A 24,364-nucleotide genomic window follows, 5' to 3' on the forward strand; every position below is an offset into this window, starting at 1 on the left:
TCACGACACCGACACCCGGCATAAACTGCGAACAGAGACTCGCTTGACCCTCTAACGGGCGATAGACATCGCCGTTTCCTGGGAGAGCGCCGGTTCAGAGCCTTGCGGGCTTGAACCTCGGCTGTCGGAACAAACGCCGACTGGCCACGACCGGACCCGAGGGGCGCGAGCCTCCACCAGGTGGGACCCACTGCAGGAACAGAGGCCGTCGTCATGATGCACCCGAGGCAACTCCCCCCAAGCTGGAACACCAAGATGCCGGCTGAAGGCAGCCAGCCGGACGCTGCAGCCAGGGCCGGGAACCCCAGGCGGGCCTGTGAAGGCACCATTCCCTGCCAACCGCCCCTCCAGAGGCCAGGCATATTATGTTGAGGACCAGGAAGACTCATAGCGGCAGTTACACTGTTACAGCTCCCAGGGTCACACCAATCTGAATAGTACCGAAGATCAATGGACGCCCGATCGAAATAGGGCTCAACACCTGAGTGGTGGTCTCAGCCATTGGCCGGCGGATGTTTGCCATGGCCCAGTACAGTCTCCAGACCTTGGCCTGTCAATACATGGTTGGCTACGTATACGGGGGCAGCCCTTGGTCATTTAGGTGGTGTCTTCAATGGCTGTGAAGTATGGGGACCAGTTGGCATGCTCACCCTTGGTGGTTGTCCACGGTGGGAGACCCAGCTTATTGGGCCGTGACTGGCTACGCCATTTAAAGTTGAATTGGCAGCGTGTTTGCTGAATGTACCCCCAGGGCCCGGAAGTAGTGCTGGCAATATTCACAGGAGTTTTTGCCAAGGTCTCGGCACCATAATAGGCGCAGTGACAACAATCAGTATGGATGAACACCCACAATCCCCACTACTTTTGCCCCCATCTTGTACCAAGGGCGATGCGGATTGGGATTGCTTGGACCACCTGGGCATTATCCGATCCATCCACTTGGCACACTGGACTGCGCCAGTGGTCCCGGTGTTAAAACCCACCGGATTTGTGTGTCTGTGTGGAGACTACAAGATGACGATAAACTGGGTTTCTCATCTCGACGCGGTCCCGCACATCGAGGACCTGTACGCCAAGCTGAACGGCACCAAGACATTCGTAAAACTCGACATGAGCAACGCAGATTTGCAGCTGGTCCTCGACCCGTCTCCCGGAAGTTCGGCACCGTCACCACCCACCGAGGGTTATACGAATACACCTGGTTACAGTTCGGAGTTCCATCGGACTGCCCGATTTTCCAGCGAGTGATGGACACTATCCTGTGGGCCTGGCCAACGTCCTCGTCACCGGGGCCTCGGACAGGCAGCACTTGGACAACCTAGCAGGAGTCCTCTGGTCTGAATAGGGCGGCGCTGCATTTGTATTGCACCAGGAGGTTAATTGGCGGTTGTCCTCCGAGAAGCTGCTCACACACTTCGACCCTGCAAAGGTACTTGCCCTCACGTGCGATGCTTCCCCTTACGGTGTGGGGGCCCTTCTTGCATACCAGATGGATCAGAGCGGCCATTCGCTTTCGTGTCTCGCACACTTGCCGACGTGGAGCGTAGCTATGCTATTATACTGAAATCGAGAAGGAGGGCGCGGCTTTCGTATTCGGAGTGTGGAAGTTCCACCAATACGTCTACTGCCACGGTTTCTCTGTGTACATGGACCCCAAACCCCTGCTCGGTCCGTTCAAGGAGGATCCCCTGATCGCGTCCGTCAGGGTCCAGTGGTGGGCGTTACTCTTGGCAGCTTCTGAATATACATTGGAATGCCACCCGGGCACACTAATCCCACATGCCGATGCATTGAGCCGCCTTCCTCTCTCCACGGGTCTGCTGGCCCCTGCCTTGGCCACGGACGTCGTAGCGTCCCTTCACTTCATGTACTCCTTACTGGTCACGGCTGCTTGCATCAGAGAGTGGACCCAGATGGACCAGCAGTTATCCCGGATCCAGCGCGTGGTTCAGTTGGAGCCCCACTCAGAGCCTTGCCTGACGGCCTGCGGGCTTAACACGACAAATCTCCCAGAGCTTAGTATGGAGGACGACGTCTTGTTATGTGGGTGATCGTCTGGAATGCGGACACGCACCATTGTTGCAGGACCTCCACAATGGACACCTCGGAGTGTCCAAAATGAAGATAGTCACCTGCAGCAAAAATTGGGGCCTGGGATAAACTCCGACATGGAGATGGTGGTCCAGTGCTGTGGCCCTTGCCAGGAGAATCAGAAGGCCCCACCTGCTGCTCTAGTGAACCCTTAGGAGTGGCCTGGGAAACTGCAATCCTGCATCCACATAGACTTGGCTGGCCTATTCGACGGGGCAACGTTCCTCATCATGGTGGACGCTCACTCGAAATGAGTCGAGGTCTACAAGGTGCAAACTATAATCTCAAAGGTGACCCTGGACCAGCTGAGGCACATGTTCAGCACACTCCGCATCCCAAAAGTGTTGGAGTCCGATACGGCGCGACCATCAGATAATTCAAGACGTTTGTGGCCTCGAACGTTACCCAGCACGTGTGGACTGCCCCGTTACATTGGCCTTTTAAGCGGACCATGAGGATGCTGACCATTGGATCCTCGGAGACATGGCTGTCTCAATTCCTTTTCAGTTACCGGATGACCCCTCATTCCACCACGGGAGTGGCACCAGTGGAGGGGACATTGATTCCTGACATGCGTCAGCCTCATCATCGCGGACATCGGTGCATGGATCCGCCACAGACAGGATGTCTGAGAGACCGGATGCTGGTCAATGCACACTGCTGCGCAACTTCAAACCCGGGGATGATGTCTACATCCGGAATATTGGCGCTGGAGCCACATGGATCCCAGGTGTGGTACTCCGGGCGACTGGTCTGGTCTGCTATTCCGTCCTGGTACAGGGGAAAGAGGCCAGCTGCCACTTGAACCACCGGAGCAAGCTCGGGACGTGCCGGTCTGGGACCTCTTGCGGTCTCCATCGCCGCCCAGATCACTGACCTGATCGCCATCACCTCTGCTCATCGAAGACCAGGAAGCTGAGATGCCTGACCACTCCTCTGGAGACTGGCAGCATATGAACCCCAACCTGGGTGTGAGTCGAGGAGGGTGGCCCTTTGGGGAGAGAAGTTGTTAGCTTAGTGTTATGTTTTAAATTAACCTTCGTTCATTTCTATCCTACCGTGTGTTCCATGTCTTTTCCATTGGATGCTACAGTTAACGTTGCGCAAGGCAAGATCTTTAGCGTGAAATGCTTATTTGTCAGCTTAATATGTAACATAAAATCAGGGCTCTGCATCAAACTATACAATCGCTTAATCTGGCACTGACGCAGTAACACTCTTTGCTGCCTCTACAGTTGGAATCAGTAAGATGAGGCCAGGTATCATTAAGCTGTTTTATTTTACAGCGAGCAAATATTTATAGAGAGGGCTGTTATATTCTTAATCCAACTTTGTTAAGATCTCTGATAAAAGCAAATGACTGCAGATGCCAGAATTTGAAACAAAATGCTGAAAATCTCAGCACGTTAACAGTGTTCTTTCCCCACTGATGCTGTCAGACTATCTGAGATTTTCCAGCATGTTCTCTTTATGTTTAAATCTCAGTAGGTCGGGTAGCATTTGTGGAGATAGAAACCGAGATGACATTCTCTGCACTAGATGTGATTGCACTGGAGGGGACAGCAGCGATTCGCCAGGATGTTGCCTGGGATGGCACGTTTAAGTTATGAAGAGAGGTTGGATAGGCTTGGGTTGTTTTCGCTGGAGCCGAGAAGACTGAGGGCGACCTGATCGAGGTGTACAAGGTTATGAGGGGCATGGACAGGGTGGGTAAGGCGCAGCTGTTCCTCTTAGTTGAAAGGTCAGTCACGAGGGGTCAGAAGTTCAAGGTGAGGGGCAAGGAGGTTTAGGATTTGAGGAAAATCTTTTTTTACCTGGAGAGTGGTGACGGTCTGGAACGCACTGCCTGGGAAGGTGGTAGAGGCAGGTTGCCTCATATCCTTTAAAAAGTATCTGGATGAGCACTTGGCGTGTCCTAACATTCAAGGCGCGCGCATGAAAAACATCTGACTTGCCTACCTAATCCCATTTGCCAGCACTTGGCCCAAAGACTTGAGTGTTAGGACAGGGGCACGGTGCGGAGGAACATAGGCCCCCCACGGAACTAGCCCACCCGCCGATCGGTAGGCACTGATCACGGCCCAGGCTACCGTGGAGGCCTCCCCCCGGGGTCGGATCCCGCCCCCCCCCCCCCAAACCAGGATAGCCCCCGCAGCCAGAACTCAGATCCCGCCGGGTAGGACCATACATAACCTATGCTCGAGGCCTGGAGAATCGCCGGGGGGGGAGGCGCTTTCAACTGCCCCCGACCGGTACGGTGACGATCCCGCGGGCGCCGGAGAATCGGCGGGCCAGCGTCGGAGCGCGATTCTCCCCCCCCCCCCCCCCCCTACCGATTCTCCGACCCGGCGCGGGGTCGGACAATCCCGGCCGTGGTCTATAGATTTGATGTTTTGAACGATCCTGGGGAAGTTGTGAAACCTCCTGCCGAAACACTAAACCCCCCCTGCGCCCCTGACCGTCACTTAGGGCCAGAAGGTCGCCATGGAGAACGGTTGCCGTGGCCTGCTGGCAACGTGTTGTCTGGTCGAACTGTAGCCTGGAAACCGGAAAACTGATTTTGAAACTGGGAAATGAGGCCGCAATTTGCCGGTTAAAAATCCTGCCTTTTCCCGCTGGCTTTGATTACCATGGAACTTTTGTGCCTACGGCATGAAGACGTTTGCTTGGCCATTCTGGAGAATCATTGCTGTGTCTTGGTGACCGACATTTGAATGCATTGGGCGAACATCCAGAACCTGCGGGAAATGAAGTTGCAATTTGCTGGTAAAAGTGTTGCCTTTGCTCTGCTGACTGAACCAACCCCCGATTTCAACCTGGTTCCGATGGAGAAATTGGTTCCAACTTAACAACGTTTTTTTCCTGAAAACCACTTGTGTCGTAAATGTGAGAACTGCCTTTATTTGATTTTCTGCCATTGCAAATATAATCGTCCCTTTGGGCCAACAGACAGCTGCAATCTCCTGATGCACTTATAGTTGATCATTTGGAGGTCACTGTAACGAATTGTGCTTTATGTAAATGTGATGATATGCATAAAGCAAGTTTGTACATCATGTTATGCACGGCCTCTGACCACTAGATGGGAGTGTAAACCCACCACGTGACCGCGTGGCTGGGGAGTTGGGAGTAGGTTGTGCTGTCTGAAGGTGCTGTCTTGAGAAGGAATAGAGGTGCTTTGCTCAAAGTATGGCAACAGTCCTAAAACATTTGAAGAACATATGGCATAAATACAACAAGAAGATGATGCATCTATACATGAAGAACATCAAACGCTCAAGAACAGGAAGAACCGTTGCCAGTTCAGCAGACTCCGAGAAGGTCTACAAGGATAAGCTGCACCCAGAAAGACTGAACTTGTGACAGACTAAAAAGTAATCCTGAACATGGAAATAGTTATGCATATCATGGTGAAATTTAAAAAAGTAATTTAATGTATGTAAATTTTATTTTCCAAAGGAAAGGGGATGTGATGATATGCAAAAAGCAAGTTTGTACATAATGTTATGCACAACCTCTGACCACTGGGTGGCAGTGTAAACCCACCACATGACCTTGTTGTTGGGGAGTTGGGAGTAGGTCGTGCTGGAGGCTGGATGTATTTTGCAGTAGCTCTAGAATAGTTAATTAGTGTTAGTAGTTTATTATTTTAGTTATTCTAGTTATCTTATAACGCGATTGTTCCATAATACATGATTTAAACTAAGTGTTCTGTAGTTAATCGTTCACTTTGGCCAGTCTACAGAACATGACAGTAAACTGTTTACCTTTTTTAATTGCTAGAATCTCTGATTACTGTGTAACCTCCTCCTCCTCCTCACGCAGGTTTGGCTCTTCGGTGAAAGTGGTTCATTTTCTCGGACCAACCAAGCCTTGGCATCACAAGTACGATGCTCAGACAAAGAGCGTTGTGCAAGAGAACATGTCCCCCTCCGACTCGATGTTTATAGACTTTTTGAATTTGTGGTGGGACGTATTCACCACGTCCATTTTGCCTTTGTTGGTAGAGCACGGTGTTGTGGAGAAGAGTGCCGATCACCAGATGGTAAGCGAAAAGGAGGACCAATCCTACCGTGCTTTCCTATCCGTTGCAAGTACAGAACTTTGCATTGTTAGGTATTTCCTTAGGCACAGTGGTACTAGTTAGCACCTTTGAGCAATTTGAGCATGTTTTAACGTTGAGGGATTTGAGCGTGGTGATGCTCAATGTTTAACTAAGAATGTTTCTCGGGATCTTCTGTGGTGCTTTCTGATGGTTTGGTTTCTTTCACACTCATTTTCAATCTGCATCGCCCCAGCATTGTGTCTCCAAACCTACATAGTGCAAACGCACCATGCTTCAGGACCTAATTGGCTGTATCTTCAGACTAACAATACAAAAGAAATAGATTGCTGATGCACTTGGGTTGAAAACAACGTCCTCCAAGGTTTATTAAACGTGTCTTCACGGTACAAAGGCTGCGACTAGACTAAGGGCGAAAGCCTGCAAAGTAGCTGATGATGTCACGCATGTCACATGACTAATTCTTAAAGAGACATCGCACACAATTACAATAACCCACATACATAACAATCTCTCCTGTCATAACAGTGCATCAAAACGACAGCACATCTAGACTGGCATAATTGCTCGAGTGTCTTGAATGGGACATGAATGCCCAAACGTAGACCACGAGATATAGGAGCAGAATTAGGCCATTCGGCCCATCGAGTCTGCTCCGCCATTCAATCATGGCCGATATGTTCCTCATCCCCATTCTCCTGCCTTCCCCCCCATAACGTCAGACTCCACTAAAGTGTATCCATCTGATGCAAACTGTCACTAGGTTCTTTAATTGCTTTGTTCAAAAAGTTTTGAGCAAACTTAATTCACTTTGACCTCGGGAATCGCATGCTTTTGTACAAACGGGAAGTACATGGATGTTTATAGCACAGGAATGGGCCACTTGGCCCTGCTCTCCCATGTTGGCATCCACCTTCCAGGCAAGCAAATAGCTGTAATCGTTTACCCATCTTGTTTCCATGTTTTTGGCTGGGAGGTAGGACAGGGGCCACAGCACCCCATGAAATCTCGCCCATAGTTTCTGCCTCGGTCATTAACTTTGGAACGGAATTTCATTACCTCCTGACTGGGTGAAGCTGCTGCTCCTGTGATTGGTTCTAAGTGACTTGCATTTAGTCTGGCACCTGTGACTCTTCATTCTTGAACCAAGCTTGGACATGATCTAATTCTAATTACGGCCTCTCATTTTCCTTTAAGACAAAAGATCCTTGTATCTGCTGAATCCTAGGAATTCTGTGTTGTATCCTGTGAGAGATTCAATATGCTTCCTGTCATCCAAGACTGCACCTCGTATTCAAACTGAGGCCATAAGGTTTTGGACAAGCTCATCGTTGCCATTTGACGTTTATGTGCTATTGATCACCATAAACCCTAGAATTTGATTATTTTTCTTTACGCCCTCCCAACCCGAAGTACTGTCTTGAAAGTCCTTTGAACCTATACGCACTTCATATCCTTTGCTCTTTTATGGTGCCAAGTCGTAAGACCATAACACGTAGAAGTAGGTCATTCGGCTCTTTGAGTCTGCTCTGCCATTCCATGAGATCATGGTTGTTTTGATGTAGTCCTCAGCTCCACTTACCCATCTTATCCACATAACCCCGATTCCCTCTCCTACTTAATGACCCAGCCACTACAGCTCTCTGCGGTAAAGAATTCCACGGATTCACTGCACTGAGAGAAGAAATTCCTCCTTCCTCCAAGTGTGGCACTGTGGTTAGCACTGCTGCCTCACAGCGCCAACAACCCAGGGTCGATTCCGACCTCGGGCGGCCGTCTGTGTTTCTCCCCGTGTCTGCGTGGGTTTCGTCCGGGTGCTCCGGTTTCCTCCCACAGTCCAAAGATGGGCAGATTAGGTGGATTGGCCACACTATATTGCCCCTTAGTGTCCAAAGGTTGGGTGGGGAATACAGGGCTAGAATGGGGATTGGGCCGAGGTGCGCTTTTGAAGGGTCGGCGCAGACTCGATGGGCTGAATGGCCTCCTTCTGCACAGTAAGGAATCTATGATACTTCCATTCCAAACATCATTACTTCTGTTGTTATTAATCGAGATGTGTTGCCCCACAATTACTGACATTGAATTACATCTCCCATTTCTTCAATATCCCTTTGCAGTTCCATTTTTAAAATAATTGTCACAAGTAGGCTTACAAACAAGCATGTCTTTGGGATTTGTGGGAGGAAACCGGAGCACCTGGAGGAAACCCACGCACACACGGAGAACGTGCAGACACTGTACAGACAGTGGCCCAAGCCGGGAATCAAACCCGGGACCCTGGCGCTGTGAAGCAACTGTGCTAACCAGTGTGCTACCGTGATTTAACTGTGGATGGGACTTTCCCTTCCATGCTCTATAGTGCGTTTGGGGCGGGGGGGGGGGGGGAGTAAAGCATTTTCCCACTGGGTGCAATTGCGTATTGCATGCATCAGCAGGAAACTTGTTGGATCACAGCTGGGTGGCTTTTGATTCGCCGTCCCACTGTGACACCAGTGGTTCTTGCTCCAGTTGCCATATTTAATCTGTGCCATGCAGTCTTCTCACAGTCTCCAGCCTAGGAATGCCCTAAAGGAGAGAAGCATGCTGCTCTAAAATTTGGTGTCAGCACCTGCTGGACGCTCTAGAAGCCTACCACGATGTCTTCTACCCCTTCCCAAATCCTGGCTGGAGGAGGTCCACCAATGTTACCACTCTGGCTTGGGATGCAGCACCGAAGAGTTCAGCCAACCAGTGCAGAAAGCGGATTAATGACCTCTGGACCACCATCTCTCTCTCCACTCTCACATCACAAGCCCAGCAGGCATTTGGAGGATGACACCCCACATGGATTTCACATGCTGTCAGCTCAAGGGACATCACCACTAACTCTCTCTCACACCCCTTCCCATCTCCATCTAAGCCCTTGCCTTGTGCAGCTCGTGTCCTCCTCCTGTGCATGCTCCACTCTCCAGCCACACAAGGCAGGAAACCTAATCCTCGGCCTGTATATGTGTCCCGCTCTCACACTCTCTATTTGTCTTAATACAGGACAAGCACAGGAGGGTGAGGTCCCAGACCAAGGGTGGAGTGGTCCAAATCAAAACAATCACTCCCTATGAAGAGTGTCCCATCGCAACGGCAGGTGAGACCCAGAGCTATGTCTGTGGCAATGGCAAGGTCAGCAGCCACACTCCTGCGAGGGCCCTCTACCTACCAGCTCATCCCTCAGACAACCATACTGTGAGTACATTGCGGTGTCTTCGAGTTGCCTGCCATGCACCTTCTTTCCTAGGCACCTCTGCAAGGCACCTGAGGGCATCAACAAGCCAGGCCCTCATCTCCAGCCCTGAGGGCACCTCGAGGAAGCAGAGGATAGCACCATAGAAGCGGCGTCACAGAGCTCACCCACACCCTCCACCAACACTGGTGAGCAGAGCAGATGGAGGCAGGGACATCCAAGGTTGTCGGCACTCAGGACCGCTGAAGGCCAGGATCCTGCTGAGTCCGGATCTGATGACCAGCCTCTAGACTCCTGGCCTATCTCAGTTTGTGGATAATCAGTGAAAGTCTGTGGAATATCAGGATGGGCTGTCAGCTGCTTTCCGCAGATTGTACCGTCTAATGGACGGGTTCGCCTGCGTTCCGTCTCCGGTACTAGCACTGACATGCCAACGCACTGAGGTCAACACTGGTCGAATGGTAGCCACCATAGAGACCTTGGTTTGATTGATTGATTTGATTTATTGTCACATGTACCGAAGTACAGTGAAAAATATTTTTCTGCGGCCGAGGTAACGTACACAGTACGTACATAGTAGACAAAAAGAATAATCGACAGAGAACACTGACAAATGGTACATCGACAAACAGTGATTGGTTACAGTGCGGAACAAGGGGCCAAACCAAGCAAATACATGAGCAAGAGCAGCATAGGGCGTCGTGAATAGTGTTCTTACAGGAAACAGATCAGTCCGAGGGGGAGTCCAGGGCATGTATCCTGAACTGGTGAAGAAGCTTGATTGTTGTAGCTCTTGATGGCATCCATCAGTGTCACACAAGAGGCGGGCAGGGCAACTTGACCTCACTCCAGCTGCTCTTTTTCCTCAAGGAGTCAGCCAGGGGTCCTCAGGCACCCGTAGGAAGGAGGACCAGGAGCTGGACACCTAAGGCCATCTAACCAGGTGACTCTGGGCATCTCCTGGTGATCCAAATCCCTCTTCCTGTGACCCCATAACTTCCAGCTACACAGGCCGAAGAGGGTACACCTGCCCCACAGCGGGAGACTCAAAGCAGACTAGTGCCCTCCAGGCCTCTGCCCTCCAGAGGACACCCACCAAGGTCATCACAAATAAATGGGCATGGCAGTTAACAGGCTGCCTTCACCTGGATGCTGGACAAGCAGCAGGATGTATCAGTAGGGAGAAGAAAATTACGAAGTATTAGGAGCACGCCGATGGCAGGGGTGTTAACCACTTGTAGATCATTTTTACCAATGTAAATAAAACCACTTTTATTTCATGTCTCTTGTGTGTGTTCTCTTTATGACGAGCTCTATTGTAAATCAGTGTGACAGCATGGTCCCGCTCCTAACTTATCACAGGTGTTGCTATCATGTTCCTCTGTTTATATTGTCTGCCCCATACCACCACAGTTTTTGTCTCTTCTCAGATCATTTCTGACATTAATAATGCCTTAACCTTCATACACGATGTACTTGTGGACGGCATCTCATTCGCACACTTTGCTGGTCCATGTCATGTTAATATTTGGCCATGTGAAGATTGAGGCTGAGAGGGCATCACGGTGGCGCAATGGTTAGCACTGCTGCCTCACAGCGCCGAGGTCCCAGGTTCGATCCCGGCTCTGAGTCACGATCCGTGTGGAGTTAGCACATTCTCCCCGTGTTTGCGTGGGGTTCGCTAGCACATTGTCCCCGTGTTGGTGCGTGGATCGCCCCCCAACAACCCAAAGACGCGCAGGGTAGGTGGATTGGCCCTTCATTGGAAAAAATGAATTGGGCACTCTTAAAAATAGATTGAGGCTGAGGTGTCCACCGTCTCATCTACATTAGTGAAAGGTGATGATGTTGTGTCCACTGAGAGATGTTTTCACGCATGAAGGGTCAAGTACGCTGAAACTCCATATAGTCACTGCCATCAGTCAGGATTTTCAAACTAAAGGCTCTTAGTGGAGCACGTGTGTGCTCCTGTCTGCATTGTGTATTGCTGCCTCTCCAACTGCCTATCTGCTAATCTCAGCAATTTAGGTAGGAGTGCCTTCTCATCTCCATGTATCATAGAATTTACAGTGCAGAAGGAGGCCATTCAGCCCATCGAGTCTGCACCGGCTCTTGGAAAGAGCACCCTATCCAAGGTCAACACCTCCACCCTATCCCCATAACCCAGTAACCCCACCCAACACTAAGGGCAATTTTGGACACTAAGGGCAATTTATCATGGCCAATCCACCTAACCTGCACATCTTTGGACCGTGGGAGGAAACCGGAGCACCCAGAGGAAACCCACACACACACGGGGAGGACATGCAGACTCAGCACAGACAGTGACCCAAACCGGGAATCGAACCTGGGACCCTGGAGCTGTGAAACAATTGTGCTATCCACAATGCTACCGTGCTGCCCCAATGTGCCAGAGCTCTGCCGCTCAAAGTTCCAATATTGTGCTGGCGCCTAACTACAACCTTGAGCTTTTCTCATTTTGTAGTTGTCTGCGTTGTGGCCACAGGCCTCTCCCAGAATCAGAGTAATGCAGTGCAGAAGAGGCCCGTCGGCCCATCTGATCTGCGCAATGTACGGATGCAGAGCTGAGTCATACTCTCTGCTTAACATCCCCTCTCCAAGGTCAGTGATAAACCCAAATGGTGATGTGTTGTGGTCAATGGAGCCATTGAATAGGCTCTGAAAGCACACATGGTATGTCAGTGTAGCTGAATAGTGTTCTTAATTTTAGCATGACCTTTGGGGGCGGTGGGTGCTTCATAGTGTCTTAGTATTTTGGAGTTCGCAAGGGCCAGGGTTAGCCATAAAGGCAGACTATGTTGAAGAGGAAGCATTTTAATGTCTGGCAGGCAAGTGTTGAGCATCGTGCTCAACATCCATAGAAAGGTCAGGATGAATGCACACCCACATCCCAAACGGAGAGTGTTGGATGTCAATGTGATAAGAAGGAGGTGAAACGGAGGATTAAGTGGTCTCGAAATGGATTTAGATCTGCGAACGCCCTCTGCTGCCCAAATGTTGAACTGCCCAAATGTCGAACTATCAGCATCACCATCGGGGTGACACATGCGTTGTCCGCCATGAGGAGCTTGGTCAGGTTGAAAACATACAGCTACCAGTCCACTAAGGATTGTGGAGCAGCTCTTGCCTCTGCTACGCTGCCATAGCGACTGGGATGCTGGGGACACACGAGAAGAGGCGGTGCTTTCTCACATCTGATGCGAGGGCATCCTCCTCCAATGGCACCTCCACTTACAAAGGACACATGCTCCCAAGGCTTCTTCATCCTTCAAAGGATCAGGACAATGCTTCATCAAATGTGCCAGTACGCAATCTCAGATTGACGGTGCGAGGTTGCAGTGAGAGCGCCAATGACCGAGGGCACTTGCCCAAGAGGAGGCGAAATGCTACTCCTCATCCTGCAGGAATCTGAGGATTGTGGGTCTTACATGCACACCTGCCTCGTCTAGCCCCTTCCCATGCAGCCTTGGATTCCTGCACTTCATCGCCCTCATCCCTTTTAATGCCCCCCTCTTTGGAGAGGTTGTGCAACTCTTCCATGTGAGCATCTGACAAGTGTCGTCGTCCCCCCCCCCCCCCCCCCCCCCAGTGCCAGGTTATGCTGCATGCAACAAGTCATGATGGATCTGTGAGACCCTCCAGGGAGTGCCACGGAGTGCTCCGCAGATCTGGTGAGGCATCAGAATCGCATCTTCAATACACCAATGCCGCACTCCGCCAGTGTTTGGGTAATGGAATGATATCATTGTACCTTGCCTCAGCAGAATCATGTGACCACTGCACAGGGGTCATCGGCCATATCGTTTGCGAGGTACCCCTTCATCACCTGAGGCGCCAACCCTGGCTTCTGAAAATGAAATGTAAATCGCTTATTGTCACAAGTAGGCTTCAGATGAAGTTGCTTTGAAAAGCCCTTGGTCGCCACATTCCAGCGCCTGTTCTGTCTGGCTCCTTGAAGACATCTGGGATCTGCAATCTACTGTCCGTTGTGGCAGCTTCCTGGGTATCTCGCGCAAAACTGCATGACCGCAGAGCGGCTGGACAAAGTGGCAGCCTTTCCCCGTTGATGTGCAGTGCCTGTTGTCAGAGAGCTTTTATAAGCCATTTCCGACCACTCTTGTGTATTTTTGCACAGGATTACACATGGGGAGCACGAGTTGCTTATTGGGAGGGAGGGCCTGAAAAGTTAGGAAGATGTAAACATCCTGCCCTGTTCAGAACCAAACCCGGGGGGAGGGGGGCCGCCCGGGGGCAGGGCAGCCATTCCCTCACTATTGAAATCCACAGCAGCTGCTGCTGACTGTTATCTCCATACTTCACAGTAACTTCATTGCGGTGTTAATGTCAGCCTCCCTTGTGAAAATAATACAGATTATTATTAAGAATACATGGCCATTTCAGCCTTCAAGGATGGGACTCTAAATTTCCGGTTCCACTGATGTTAGTTTACAGACGCACAAAGTCCTGGCCGTGGTCACAGTGCTGTTTCTGAATGCAAACAAAACACTGACGTTTATTTCTGAAAGGGAGCGGGGGTGGGGAATTGAAAAGCAGAGAAAGTGTGTTTTACTTGTATCGAACCTTGATAAAATCACAGGTGGATTGCTACGCACAGTGCTGATCGCTATATATATTTCAGTATTTAAAAAAATAAATGTAATCACACTTTGCTAATGTCATCTCCTCCTCTTCAGTGGGGCCTTGGCTTGCTTTGAACAATCTCCCTTTTGTTGTATATTTGCAAATTAACTTGCTGTGGCGATGTCTCAGTGCAAACTAATGAGCAAGGAGCGATTGATACATTGGGAATGGGTTGGGGCCAGCTGTTCGACCGGAGGACCAGCGGCACTCCTCCTGTGCCAAAGAGCGCCCAGCGGACGGAGAGAGGGCATCCTGTCCTGGGACCCAGAGGGGCTGGTGGATGACTGGAGCGCACGGTCGTGGGTTTTTATCTGGCCTCCTGTCCTAACCACCCCACGCCCCCCCCCCCCCCCCCCCCCCCCCAATCGTCGACCTGCCGTATACCACGGGCTGTCGCTGAGGTAACTCCGTTTGCTGGGCCTGGAGGACGTGACCCGTTGACTGTTTCTCTCCACAGATGCTGCCTGACCTGCTGAGTATTTGCAGCACTTTCTGTCCTGTGCAGCACGCTGTGTTCTAATGTTTGTTATCAGTGCAGCACGGCAGCACAGTGGGAGGGCAGGACGGTAGCAGAGTGGTTAGCACTGCTGCTTCACAGCTCCAGGGTCGTAGATTTGATTCCCGGCTTGGGTCACTGTCTGTGCGGAGTTTGCACGTTCCTCCCGAGTCTGCGTGGGTTTCCTCCCACAGTCCAAAGACGTGCAGGTTAGGTGGATTGGCCATGTTAAGTTGCCCTTAGTGTCCAAAAAAGGTTCAGAGGGGTTAATGGGTTACGGGTGGAGGTGTTGGCTCAGATAGGGTGGTCTTTCCAAGGGCTGGTGCAGACTCGATGGGCTGAATGGCCTCCTTTTTCTGCACTGTAAATTCTATGATTTTATGCACGTGCTCACACACGGTTCATTTTTAACGATGCCCAAACAGATCTGATTTGTCCCAAAGCCCCCACATAGAAGCACGTCCCTTGTAATCAGAGAGAATTACTGCCGTAATCCGCTCTCCATGTCACTCGTGGCACAGTTGGCACCACTCCCGCCTCTGGAATCAGAACTGGTCGTTCAAGTCCCACTCCAAGACTTTAGCACAAAATGGTGCAGAAGTACTGACTGAGTGCTGCACTGTTGGGGATGATAGTTTTGTGGTCAGCAGTACTGAGGCGAGCTTTCCGTTCCAGATGTTACTGATTGAATTTAAGTTTTGCAAGCCTCCGCGGTGGAATTTGAGCCTGGCCTTCTGGGTAGATGCAAGAAGGATGTTCCCGATGGTGGGGTTGTCCAGAACCGGGGGGGGTGGGGGACAGAAAACAACAGTGTTAGACAGTCTGACACATGCAGCCCAGGGGATGGGTAGCTGGTGGCCCTATTGGCCAGGGCACCCAGCCATGGTGGCCGGTATGGGTACCGGCATGTGGTGCAGGGTTTGGGGTTCACCCGCCCTCGGGTGTGTGTGTGTGTGTGTGTGTGTGTGTGTGTGGGGTGGATTGTGCCCGGTTATTGGGGGGGGGGGGTGGATTGTGCCCGGTTATGGGTGTGTGTGTGTGTGGGCGGGGGGGGGGGGTTGGTGCCATGGTGCCATAGCGCTGCCTACTCGCCCTGGCCGCCCTGAGGACGTTGTGCAGTTTCTCCGACACTGCTGGCCTATTTGGATGGTGCTGCCCATGGCTTCTGCCACCTGCGCCCAGGTATGGCGAATGGCGGCGGCTGCCAGCCTTCTTCCTGGGCCTGAATACAAGGTCACCCTCCTCTCCTCCATGGCGTCCAAGAGGGTCTCGAGCTCTGCGACCGCGAACCTTGGTGCCACTCTCCTCACTGCCACCTTGTTGGCTGGGATAGTGCGTGTGGGGAGTGCAGTGCTTGTATGCGATTGCAGCTTGTCAGCCTTCTGAGTGCGAATCATGAAACTGGTGAACCCCGCACCGTTTATTATTAGAATCGATCATGTTCCATGTGACACTGGTGCTAGCCCCTTAACAGTAGCGGAATTGGTGTAGGTGTGGCGACAGTTTTTCTGTCGTGAACGTCCACGAATTCTGGACTCAGACTCCGAAACGGAGAATCCCGTCCTGTATGTTTTCAAGAAGGAGTTAGATCTAGCACCTGGAGCCAAGGGGATAGAAGGATATGAGGGCGGAGGGGGGGGCGGGGGAGATTGGGGAGGCAGAATCATGCTATTCCATCAGCCACGATCATAACGAATGGCAGAGCAGCATCGAAGGGCCGAATGGCATCCTCTTTATTTTATATGTTTCCATGACTATTCCAGTAACATTACCACCACACCACCTTTTCCGCCCTAAAGTCTGAAAGGTTGACAGCTTGACCCAAAGACGACACCTCTGACACTGCAGGGGGGGGGGTGGGGGGGCAAGTGCTGTAAATATCTTAGTTCCTTTTTTCTCTTTGCAAATTGAACACTGACTAATTTCTCTTCTTGATCGTGCAGCACCAAGCCGGAGATCTCCAGGTCACCATGAAGCGTCAGGAAGAAGCTGTCGCACAAGAGAAAGCCAACATGGTCCTGGAGCAAAAGGCTCATCCCCAGAGTGCTGAGGTAAGCATTTGGGGGGTGGGGGAGGGAAAAAAAAATTCCGTTTTGCCCCATTGCGGGTCAAAGACTGTCTCACTACCAAATACTTTGCACGATTCATTGTTTTATTTCTGATACACTGACAACTGCGGTTGAGCCATGAAGATTTATTTAGCCAGGCGTTTCTGAATTAAATTTATATCACTGAAATGATCGGGCTGGTCAAAGGTCTTTGAGTTGGGCGCCTCGGGGGGACGTCAGGTTTCTTAACAAGTTGTAGATTTGTGGGCAGCACGGTGGCGCAGTCGTTAGCACTGTTGCCTCACGGCGCGGAAGACTCTGGTTCGATCCAGGCCCCAGATCGCTGTCCGTGTGGAGTTTGCATATTCTCCCGTGTCTGCGTGGGTATCAGCCCCACAACCCAAAAAGATGTGCAGGGAGGTGGATTGGCCACGCTAAATTGCCCCTTAATTGGCAAAAAAATAATTAGGCACTCTAAATTTATTTTAAAATGTTGTAGGTTTGAGGCCCACAAACTCTCGAAGTATCACCTTCTGCTTATCTTCACCAATGATCTCGTTTGCAGTGAAGGCGTAACAGAGTTGTTTCTCCAATCCTCAGTCAAACGGTTCCAATTGACCTATGATGGGCATTTTAACTCCACAACCACCCCCCACCTCCCCACACCCGAATACACAGCACTACGGTTGCCATCAAAAGCTTTCACCTCATTGTGAATGTGATAGCTCGAGATGCACATAGCTGGAGGCTCCCAGTGTCGACCAGAAGGGGTTTATTGTAGAAGACAAAAGGCTAGTATGATACAGGAACAGAGGAACTATATACAGGTGTTGACTCCCCAGCTCCGGGTTTGACCCCGCCTGGGCGCCCATCTCCCCGGCCACGCGCTGTCGCGCTATTGGCTGGGGCTTGCATCCTTCCGTGCGATTGGGCCTGGGTCAGTCACGTGGACTGTCCGGCACACAGCATTAAAGGAGCCACGTAACCTCAGAGCTCCGAAGGGAAAAGAATTTTCAAAGATCAAGTAAGGTGAAGTTGTGCTGGAACACTGATCTGAAAGTATAATGTGCCTTTCACAGTCTTCCAAAGGCATTTGGAAGCAATGAAGAACCAGTGGTGGGAGGGTGTACAGAGAAGCAGACCTCCTGCTAGCATATAATTTCCCTTCAATACAAAAGAGATAAGTTCATAAGATTTGGAGCTGAATTAGGCCATTTGACCCATCGGGTCTGCTTCGCCATTCAATCGTGGCTGATCCCATCCTGGCCTTAACTCCACCGTCCTGCCCATCCCCCATAACCCTTCATCTCATTACCAATTAAAAATCTGGCTAATTCCTCAAATTTACTCAGTGTCCCGGCATCTACCGCACTCTGGGGTAGCGAATTCCACAGATTCACAACCCTTTTGGGGGAAATTGTTTCTCCTCCACTCCATCGTGTTGCATTTTCTACCTCTTACCCCGAGACTGTGACCTCTCGTTCTAGAATGCCCCACAATGCGAAGCAGCCGCTCCACGTATGCTTTATCCATATCTTTTTGTCATCTTGTGTACCTTGATTTGATCTCCCCTCTTCTTCTATACTGAAGAGAATATAGGCCGACACTGCTCAATCTCTCTTCATACGACAAAGCCCTCATCACCGGAATCAACCTAGTGAACCTCCTCTGAACTGCCTCCAACGCCACTGCATCTTTCCCCAAATAAGGGGACCAAAACTGTGTACAATACCCCAGGTGCGGCCTCACCGATGCCTTGTACAGTTGCACCAACACTTCCTTACCCTTATACTCTATTCCTTTAGCTATAATTGCCAACATTCCATTTGCTTTCTTTATTATCTGATAACTGAGCTATTGGGGAATTCTGTGAGGAGCTACCTTTTTGAAAAGTGCCAGAGGTGGAACGAAATGCAGGCCAGCAGTTCCCCGGCACTGAGCGTGACGCTAGTTTACCGGAACGTTCCTACCTTCCCACCATTTTGAAAAATGTCAAAAGTGGCAGGGTTGCTGATTTAGGCATCATTAAGTACCTGTTGGGGCCACTCCATTCCAGCATTGTCCAGTCAGCATGCCCCCCCCCCCCCCCTCACACCCAGGCTGCCACAGCTGATGGGTGGAGGTACCCTCTCGGTGGCAGACCTTTTGGGCGTGTGGTGGGGAGGGGTGGTCAGTACTCCTTCATTGAACTTAATCCCCCACCGCTGCCACCTCCGTAGCCATTCAGCTGAGGCTGAATGCTGCCCTTTCGTGGGGGTTCCCATGGCAACCTGCCAACTGTGGCTTCTTTGGTGGATAAAAGCTTTTGAAAAGCCTTCGGTGGGGGCCTGCATCTTGAGGCACCCCCTCTTTCACCTTCCCTAGATGGGCGGCACCCAACTCTGACGATCTTTCAGAAATGGAGGGTCTCGTATTGGCCCGGGAGGGAGCCCATCCTCCCACCTTTTTAAATGGATGTTGACTAAAAAGAATGGCTTTGGTCGCCGGGTACCAGCGCAGAGCCCCGCAGGACCCAGAAATGCACCTGACCTTGGGGCCCTGACCTCGGCTGGAAAATGCAGCCTGCTGTGTGATCCGCAGGACTCCAGCACAAGCAGATAAGCTCTCGAAGGAGACAGACAGATCTGATCTCCATACCTTGGCGTGTAAAATGGGTGCAGAATAAAGGAGCTGAAAAGGTGCATGTTTGCTGTACTTTGGGCTGCAATTGCAGAATTCTGAATTCATTTTTGTCTCGTCTGCTCCGGCAGGATGTTTGTTGTTGCTGTAACGGAGAATTGTATTGCAAGGGTTCCCTCTGGTGGAGTGGAGCCTAATTTATTTGGCAGTAAAAATGTAATCCCTTGTAACTGAAACTTTGTGAATTACTTATTCCCAACAATTGTCTCTTTTCCCACCTTACCAGTGAGAAAATCTAATAAATTGATTTGTGAAACAAAGTTTATTTGCTTCAAGTTCTCCTTGACAAATTATTGATTGGATTTGGATTGGTTTTATTGTCACGTGTACCGAGGTACAGTGAAAAGTATTGTTCTGCGTACAGTCCAGACAGATCATTCAATACAAAAAGAAACATAGGATATACACAAGTATATACACAATGTAAATACATAAACACAGGCATCAGGTGAGCATACTGAGTGTAGTATGACTCAGTAGAGGAGATGTGTGAAGAGATCAGGTCAGTCCGTAAGAGGGTCGTTTAGGTGTCTGGTATCAGCAGGGAAGAAGTTGTTTTTGAATCTGTTAGTGCTTTATCTCAGACTTTTGTATCTCCTGCCCGATGGAAGAAATTGGAACGGTGAGTAAGCCGTGTGGGAGGGGTCTTTAATTATGCTGCCCGCTTTCCCAGGGCAGCGGGAGGTGTAGACCAAGTTATGGATGGGAGGCGGGCTCGTGTGATGGACTGGGCGGTGTTCACGACTCTGAAGTTTCTTGCGGTCCTGGGCCATGTAGTTGCCATACCAGGCTGTGATGCAGCCTGATAGGATGCTCTCTATGGAGCATCTGTAAAAGTTGGTAAGGGTTAATGTGAACATGCCGAATTTCCTTAGTTTCCTGAGGAAGTATAGACGCTGTTGTGCTTTCTTGGTGGTAGCGTCGACGTGGGTGAACCAGGACAGATTTTTGGCGATGTGTACCCCTCGGAATTTGAAACTGTCAACCATCTCCACCTCGGCCCCGTTGATGCAGACAGGGGTGTGAAAGATACTTTGTTTCCTGAAGTCAATGACCAGCTCTTTAGTTTTGCTAACATTTGGGGAGAGATTGTTGTTGTTGTTACATCACTCCACTAGGTTCTCTATCTCCCTCCTGTACTCTGACTCATCGTTGTTCGAAATCCGACCCACTACGGGTCATGTCATCAGCAAACTTGTAGATGGAGTTGGAGCCAAATTTTGCCATGCAGTCGTGCATGTACAAGGAGTATAGTAGGGGACTAGGTACGCAGCCTTGCGGGGCCCCGGTATTGAGGACTATCTTGGAGGAGGTGTTGTTGTTTATTCTTACTGATTGTGGTCTGTGGGTCAGAAAGTAGAGGATCCAGTTGCAGGGTCAGCTTCGTGAGCAGCGGCTTCCTCATTACTACTCGATGTGTAAATATTTAAACAATCTTTGTCGAAGGACAGCAGATATATATGGGAACACCACCGTCTGGAGGTTCCCCTCCAAATCGTTCACCATCCCAACTTGGAAATATATCGCCGTTCCTTCACTGCCGTTTGTACCACCAGCGAATGGGAGCAGTTTATCCGTGTCCACCTCACACAAACCCGTCATAATCCTATTTGCCTCCAATCTTCCCTCAATCTCCTTTGCTCCAAGGAGAACAACTCCCAAATTCTCCAGCCTATAATCCTGGAGCTTAAATCCGTCATCCGTGGAACCATTCTGCTGAATCTCCTTTTCAATCTCGAGGGCTCTCGCACTTTTTCGTAAAGTGTGGCAACCAGAGCAAAACTGGCCTAACCAGAACTTTATAAAGGTATGGCATAACTTCCCTTGCTTATGTACTCCATGCTTCTACTTAGTCCAAGATCCCATTTGTTTTGCGCGCGCTCTCTCTCTCTCTCTCTCTCTCTCTCTCTCTCTCTCACTCAATATGTCCAGCCAACTTCGAGGATCCATGCACAAGCACCCTGTGGTCCCTCTGTCCTTGTACACCCTTTGGAACAGCACCATTAAATTTATATCGCCACTTTCTTCTAAAAGGCATCATCTCACACTTGCCTGGATTAAATTCCATCTGCCCAAGCTGCTGCCTTATCAATATCTGGATACAGTCGTCGTCCTCCCTGTTTGCCATTCCTCGAGTCTGGTATCGTCGGAAAATATTGAAATGCAGCACTGACAGGGGGGGGGGGGGGAGAACCACTGCCTATTTTCTGCCCTGAAGCCAATTTATTTTATCCAAGTTGACACTTTGAGTTGGAATTCTAATTGAGGAGGATAAGAGCTTTGAAGGACTTTGGGTCGATTTGAGCCATGGCTCCTGACAACATCGTGGAAGATCTGTGCCCAGCTGACCCACCGGGCACAAGGGAACTGGTGGGAGTGTGGGGAGTATGTTGGCGTCATGGCTGCCATCTGGGAGCCTGATTCACATCTGAAGAATGTGTTTTGGATTGTCGCGTGCAATTTGATGGTTTAACGAGCCTTCCTGTTGATGAAGTTGGTCAGAGGGTGCCTTGACAGCGACCTGTGTGCACTTGAAAGCGCCCTGCACACTCGGGGAAACTAACCATTCTCGGCCTGGCAGTTCTCATTCGGTCATCAGCTGTCTTGAAAAGAGCTCTCGTGATCTCCTCAATGCAGTTTTGGCTGGCTTTGTAGCAGTGACGGCTGCTCGAGAGATCCCTCCCAAAGCCATCTGTGGCAGAGAAATTCAGTGCTGTTGTCACGGGGTTACCACTGTACCCCCTTCCCGCAGACCCGCCTGCATTCAGGTGTTTGCGTTGCTCACCCTCTCCTCTGGCACTGCCTCTCAGCCATTTGTAGGTAGGTCATCCAAGTGCGGTGGATTTTCAGTACGCCAAATGCCATTGTTTGCTTCTCCCTTGTTGCCTTGGACTTGTCCTGTGCTGCCTCTTGCAGCTTCTGCTGGGGGACCAGTTGCTCCGCCTGTGCAGTGTTGTCCTGGGACTCACCACGGACACCTTCAAATGCAAGTGGCTTCAGCATTACTGGGTGTATTAATCCCAATGCGAATCCCTTGAAACCAATGGTGCACTCGTGAGCTGCCACTCTCGGTGGATCTCTGCTCCTCCCGTAAGCATGGACACTTTCAGAACCTGGCCTTCTGATTGACAGCTTTCTGTGAGGCTGCCCACCCACCCACACCTCACGTCAGTCCCTTCAACTTATTATTCCCCAGGCTGCAAGCACGGCGATGGAGCCCACCCTGCAGGACTGCTCTCTAGTCCCATCGGCTCGGGTTTCAGTGGGCAGGTTCTAGAAGCCACAGGTGAGCTACTGGACATAAGATTATAAGAATTAGGAGCAGGAGTAGGCAATTCGGCCCCTCAAGCCCCCTCCGCCATTCAATACAATCATGGCTGATCTCCTCTTGGCATCAACTCCACTTTCCTGCCCCTTCAACCCATTACTAATTTAAAAATCTGTCTATCTCCTCCTTGTATCCCGGCATCCACCGCACTCTGGGGCAGTGAATTCCACAGATCCACAACCCTTTGTGAGAAGTAATTTCTCTTCATCTCTGTTTTCAATCTGCTACCCCTTATCCTAAAACTGTGACCTCTCGTTCCAGATTGTCCCACAAGAGGAAGCATCCGCTCCACGTCTACTTTGCGGCACGGTAGCACAGTGGTTAGCATGGTTTAGAAAAGGAGGTAGGCAGAAAGTGGGTAACTAGTTAGCTTAACTTTAGTAGTAGGGAAGATGCTGGAATCTATCATCAAGGAAGAAATAGTGAGGCATCTGGATGGAAATTGTCCCATTGGGCAGACGCAGCATGGGTTCATAAAGGGCAGGTTGTGCCTAACTAATTTAGTGGAATTTTTTGAGGACATTACCAGTGCGGTAGACAACAGGGAACCAATGGATGTGATATATCTGGATTTCCAGAAAGCCTTTGACAAGGTGCCAACAAAAGGTTGCTGCATAAGATAATGATGCATGGCATTAAGGGTAAAGTAATAGCATGGATAGAGGATTGGCTAATTAATAGAAAGCAAAGAGTGGGGATTAATGGGTGTTTCTCTGGTTGGCAATCAGTAACTAGTGGTGTCCCTCAGAGATCAGTGTTGGGCCCTCAATTGTTCACAATTTACATAGATGATTTTGAGTTGGGGACCAAGTGCAATGTGTCCCAGTTTGCGGATGACACTAAGATGAGTGGTAAAGCAAAAAGTTCAGAGGATACTGGAAGTCTGCAGAGGGATTTTGATAGTTTAAGTGAATGGGCTCGGGTCTGGCAGATGGAATACAATGTTGACAAATGTGAGGTTATCCATTTTGGTAGGAATAACAGCAAAAGGGATTATTATTTAAATGATAAAATATTAAAACATGCTGCTGTGCAGAGAGACCTGGGTGTGCTAGTACATGAGTCGCAAAAAGTTGGTTTACAGGTGCAACAGGTGATTAAGAAGGCGAATGGAGTTTTGTCCTTCATTGCTAGAGGGATGGAGTTTAAGATGAGGGAGGTTACGCTGCAACTGTGTTTGCGAGGCCACACCTGGAGTATTGTGTTCAGTTTTGGTCTCCTTACCTGAGAAAGGACTGGCACTGGAGGGTGTGCAGAAGAGATTCACTAGGTTAATCCCAGAGCTGAGGGGGTTGGATTACGAGGAGAGGTTGAGTAGACTGGGACTGTACTCGTTGGAATTTAGGAGGATGCGGGGGGGATCTTATAGAAACATATAAAATTATGTAGGGAATAGATAGGATAGATACATGGAGGTTGTTTCCACTGGCGGGTGAAAGTAGAACTAGGGGGCATAGCCTCAAAATAAGGGGAAGTAGATTTAGGACTGAGTTTAGGAGGAACTTCTTCACCCAAAGGGTTGTGAATCTATGGAATCCCCTGCCCAGTGTAGCAGTTGAGGATCCTTCATTCAATTTTTTCAAGATAAAGATAGATAGTTTTTTGAAGAATAAAGGGTTATGGTGTTTGGGCGGGAAAGTGGAGCTGAGTCCACAAAAGATCAGCCATGATCTCATTGAATGGCGGAGCAGGCTCGAAGGGCCAGATGGCCTACTCCTGCTCCTAGTTCTTATGTTCTTATGTCCTGAAAGACGTGCTTGTGAGGTGAATTGGACATTCT

At 50.1% G+C, this 24,364-nt stretch overlaps 1 protein-coding gene across 27 annotated transcripts in view; it reads left to right on the forward strand.

Annotated features, from left to right (window-relative positions):
- gyg2 (glycogenin 2) overlaps window positions 1-24,364 on the forward strand; it is a 166,967-nt gene that overhangs the window by 92,363 nt on the left and 50,240 nt on the right. For 23 of the 27 annotated variants that reach the window (XR_011935242.1, XM_072477325.1, XM_072477333.1 and 20 more), the window contains 3 exons: window positions 5,917-6,136; window positions 9,182-9,373; window positions 16,473-16,580. Coding sequence is in view for 26 of the 27 variants with exons in the window: in XM_072477325.1 (XP_072333426.1) it covers window positions 5,917-6,136; window positions 9,182-9,373; window positions 16,473-16,580 (520 nt within the window). In the remaining variant the exon portion in view is untranslated. The remainder of the gene's footprint in view (window positions 1-5,916; window positions 6,137-9,181; window positions 9,374-16,472; window positions 16,581-24,364) is intronic. The other 4 variants (XM_072477334.1, XM_072477347.1, XM_072477348.1 and 1 more) reach the window with 1 other exon arrangement.

The sequence above is a fragment of the Scyliorhinus torazame genome, chromosome 15 (assembly GCF_047496885.1).
Source record: "Scyliorhinus torazame isolate Kashiwa2021f chromosome 15, sScyTor2.1, whole genome shotgun sequence".
NCBI classification, from domain to species: Eukaryota; Metazoa; Chordata; class Chondrichthyes; order Carcharhiniformes; family Scyliorhinidae; genus Scyliorhinus; species Scyliorhinus torazame.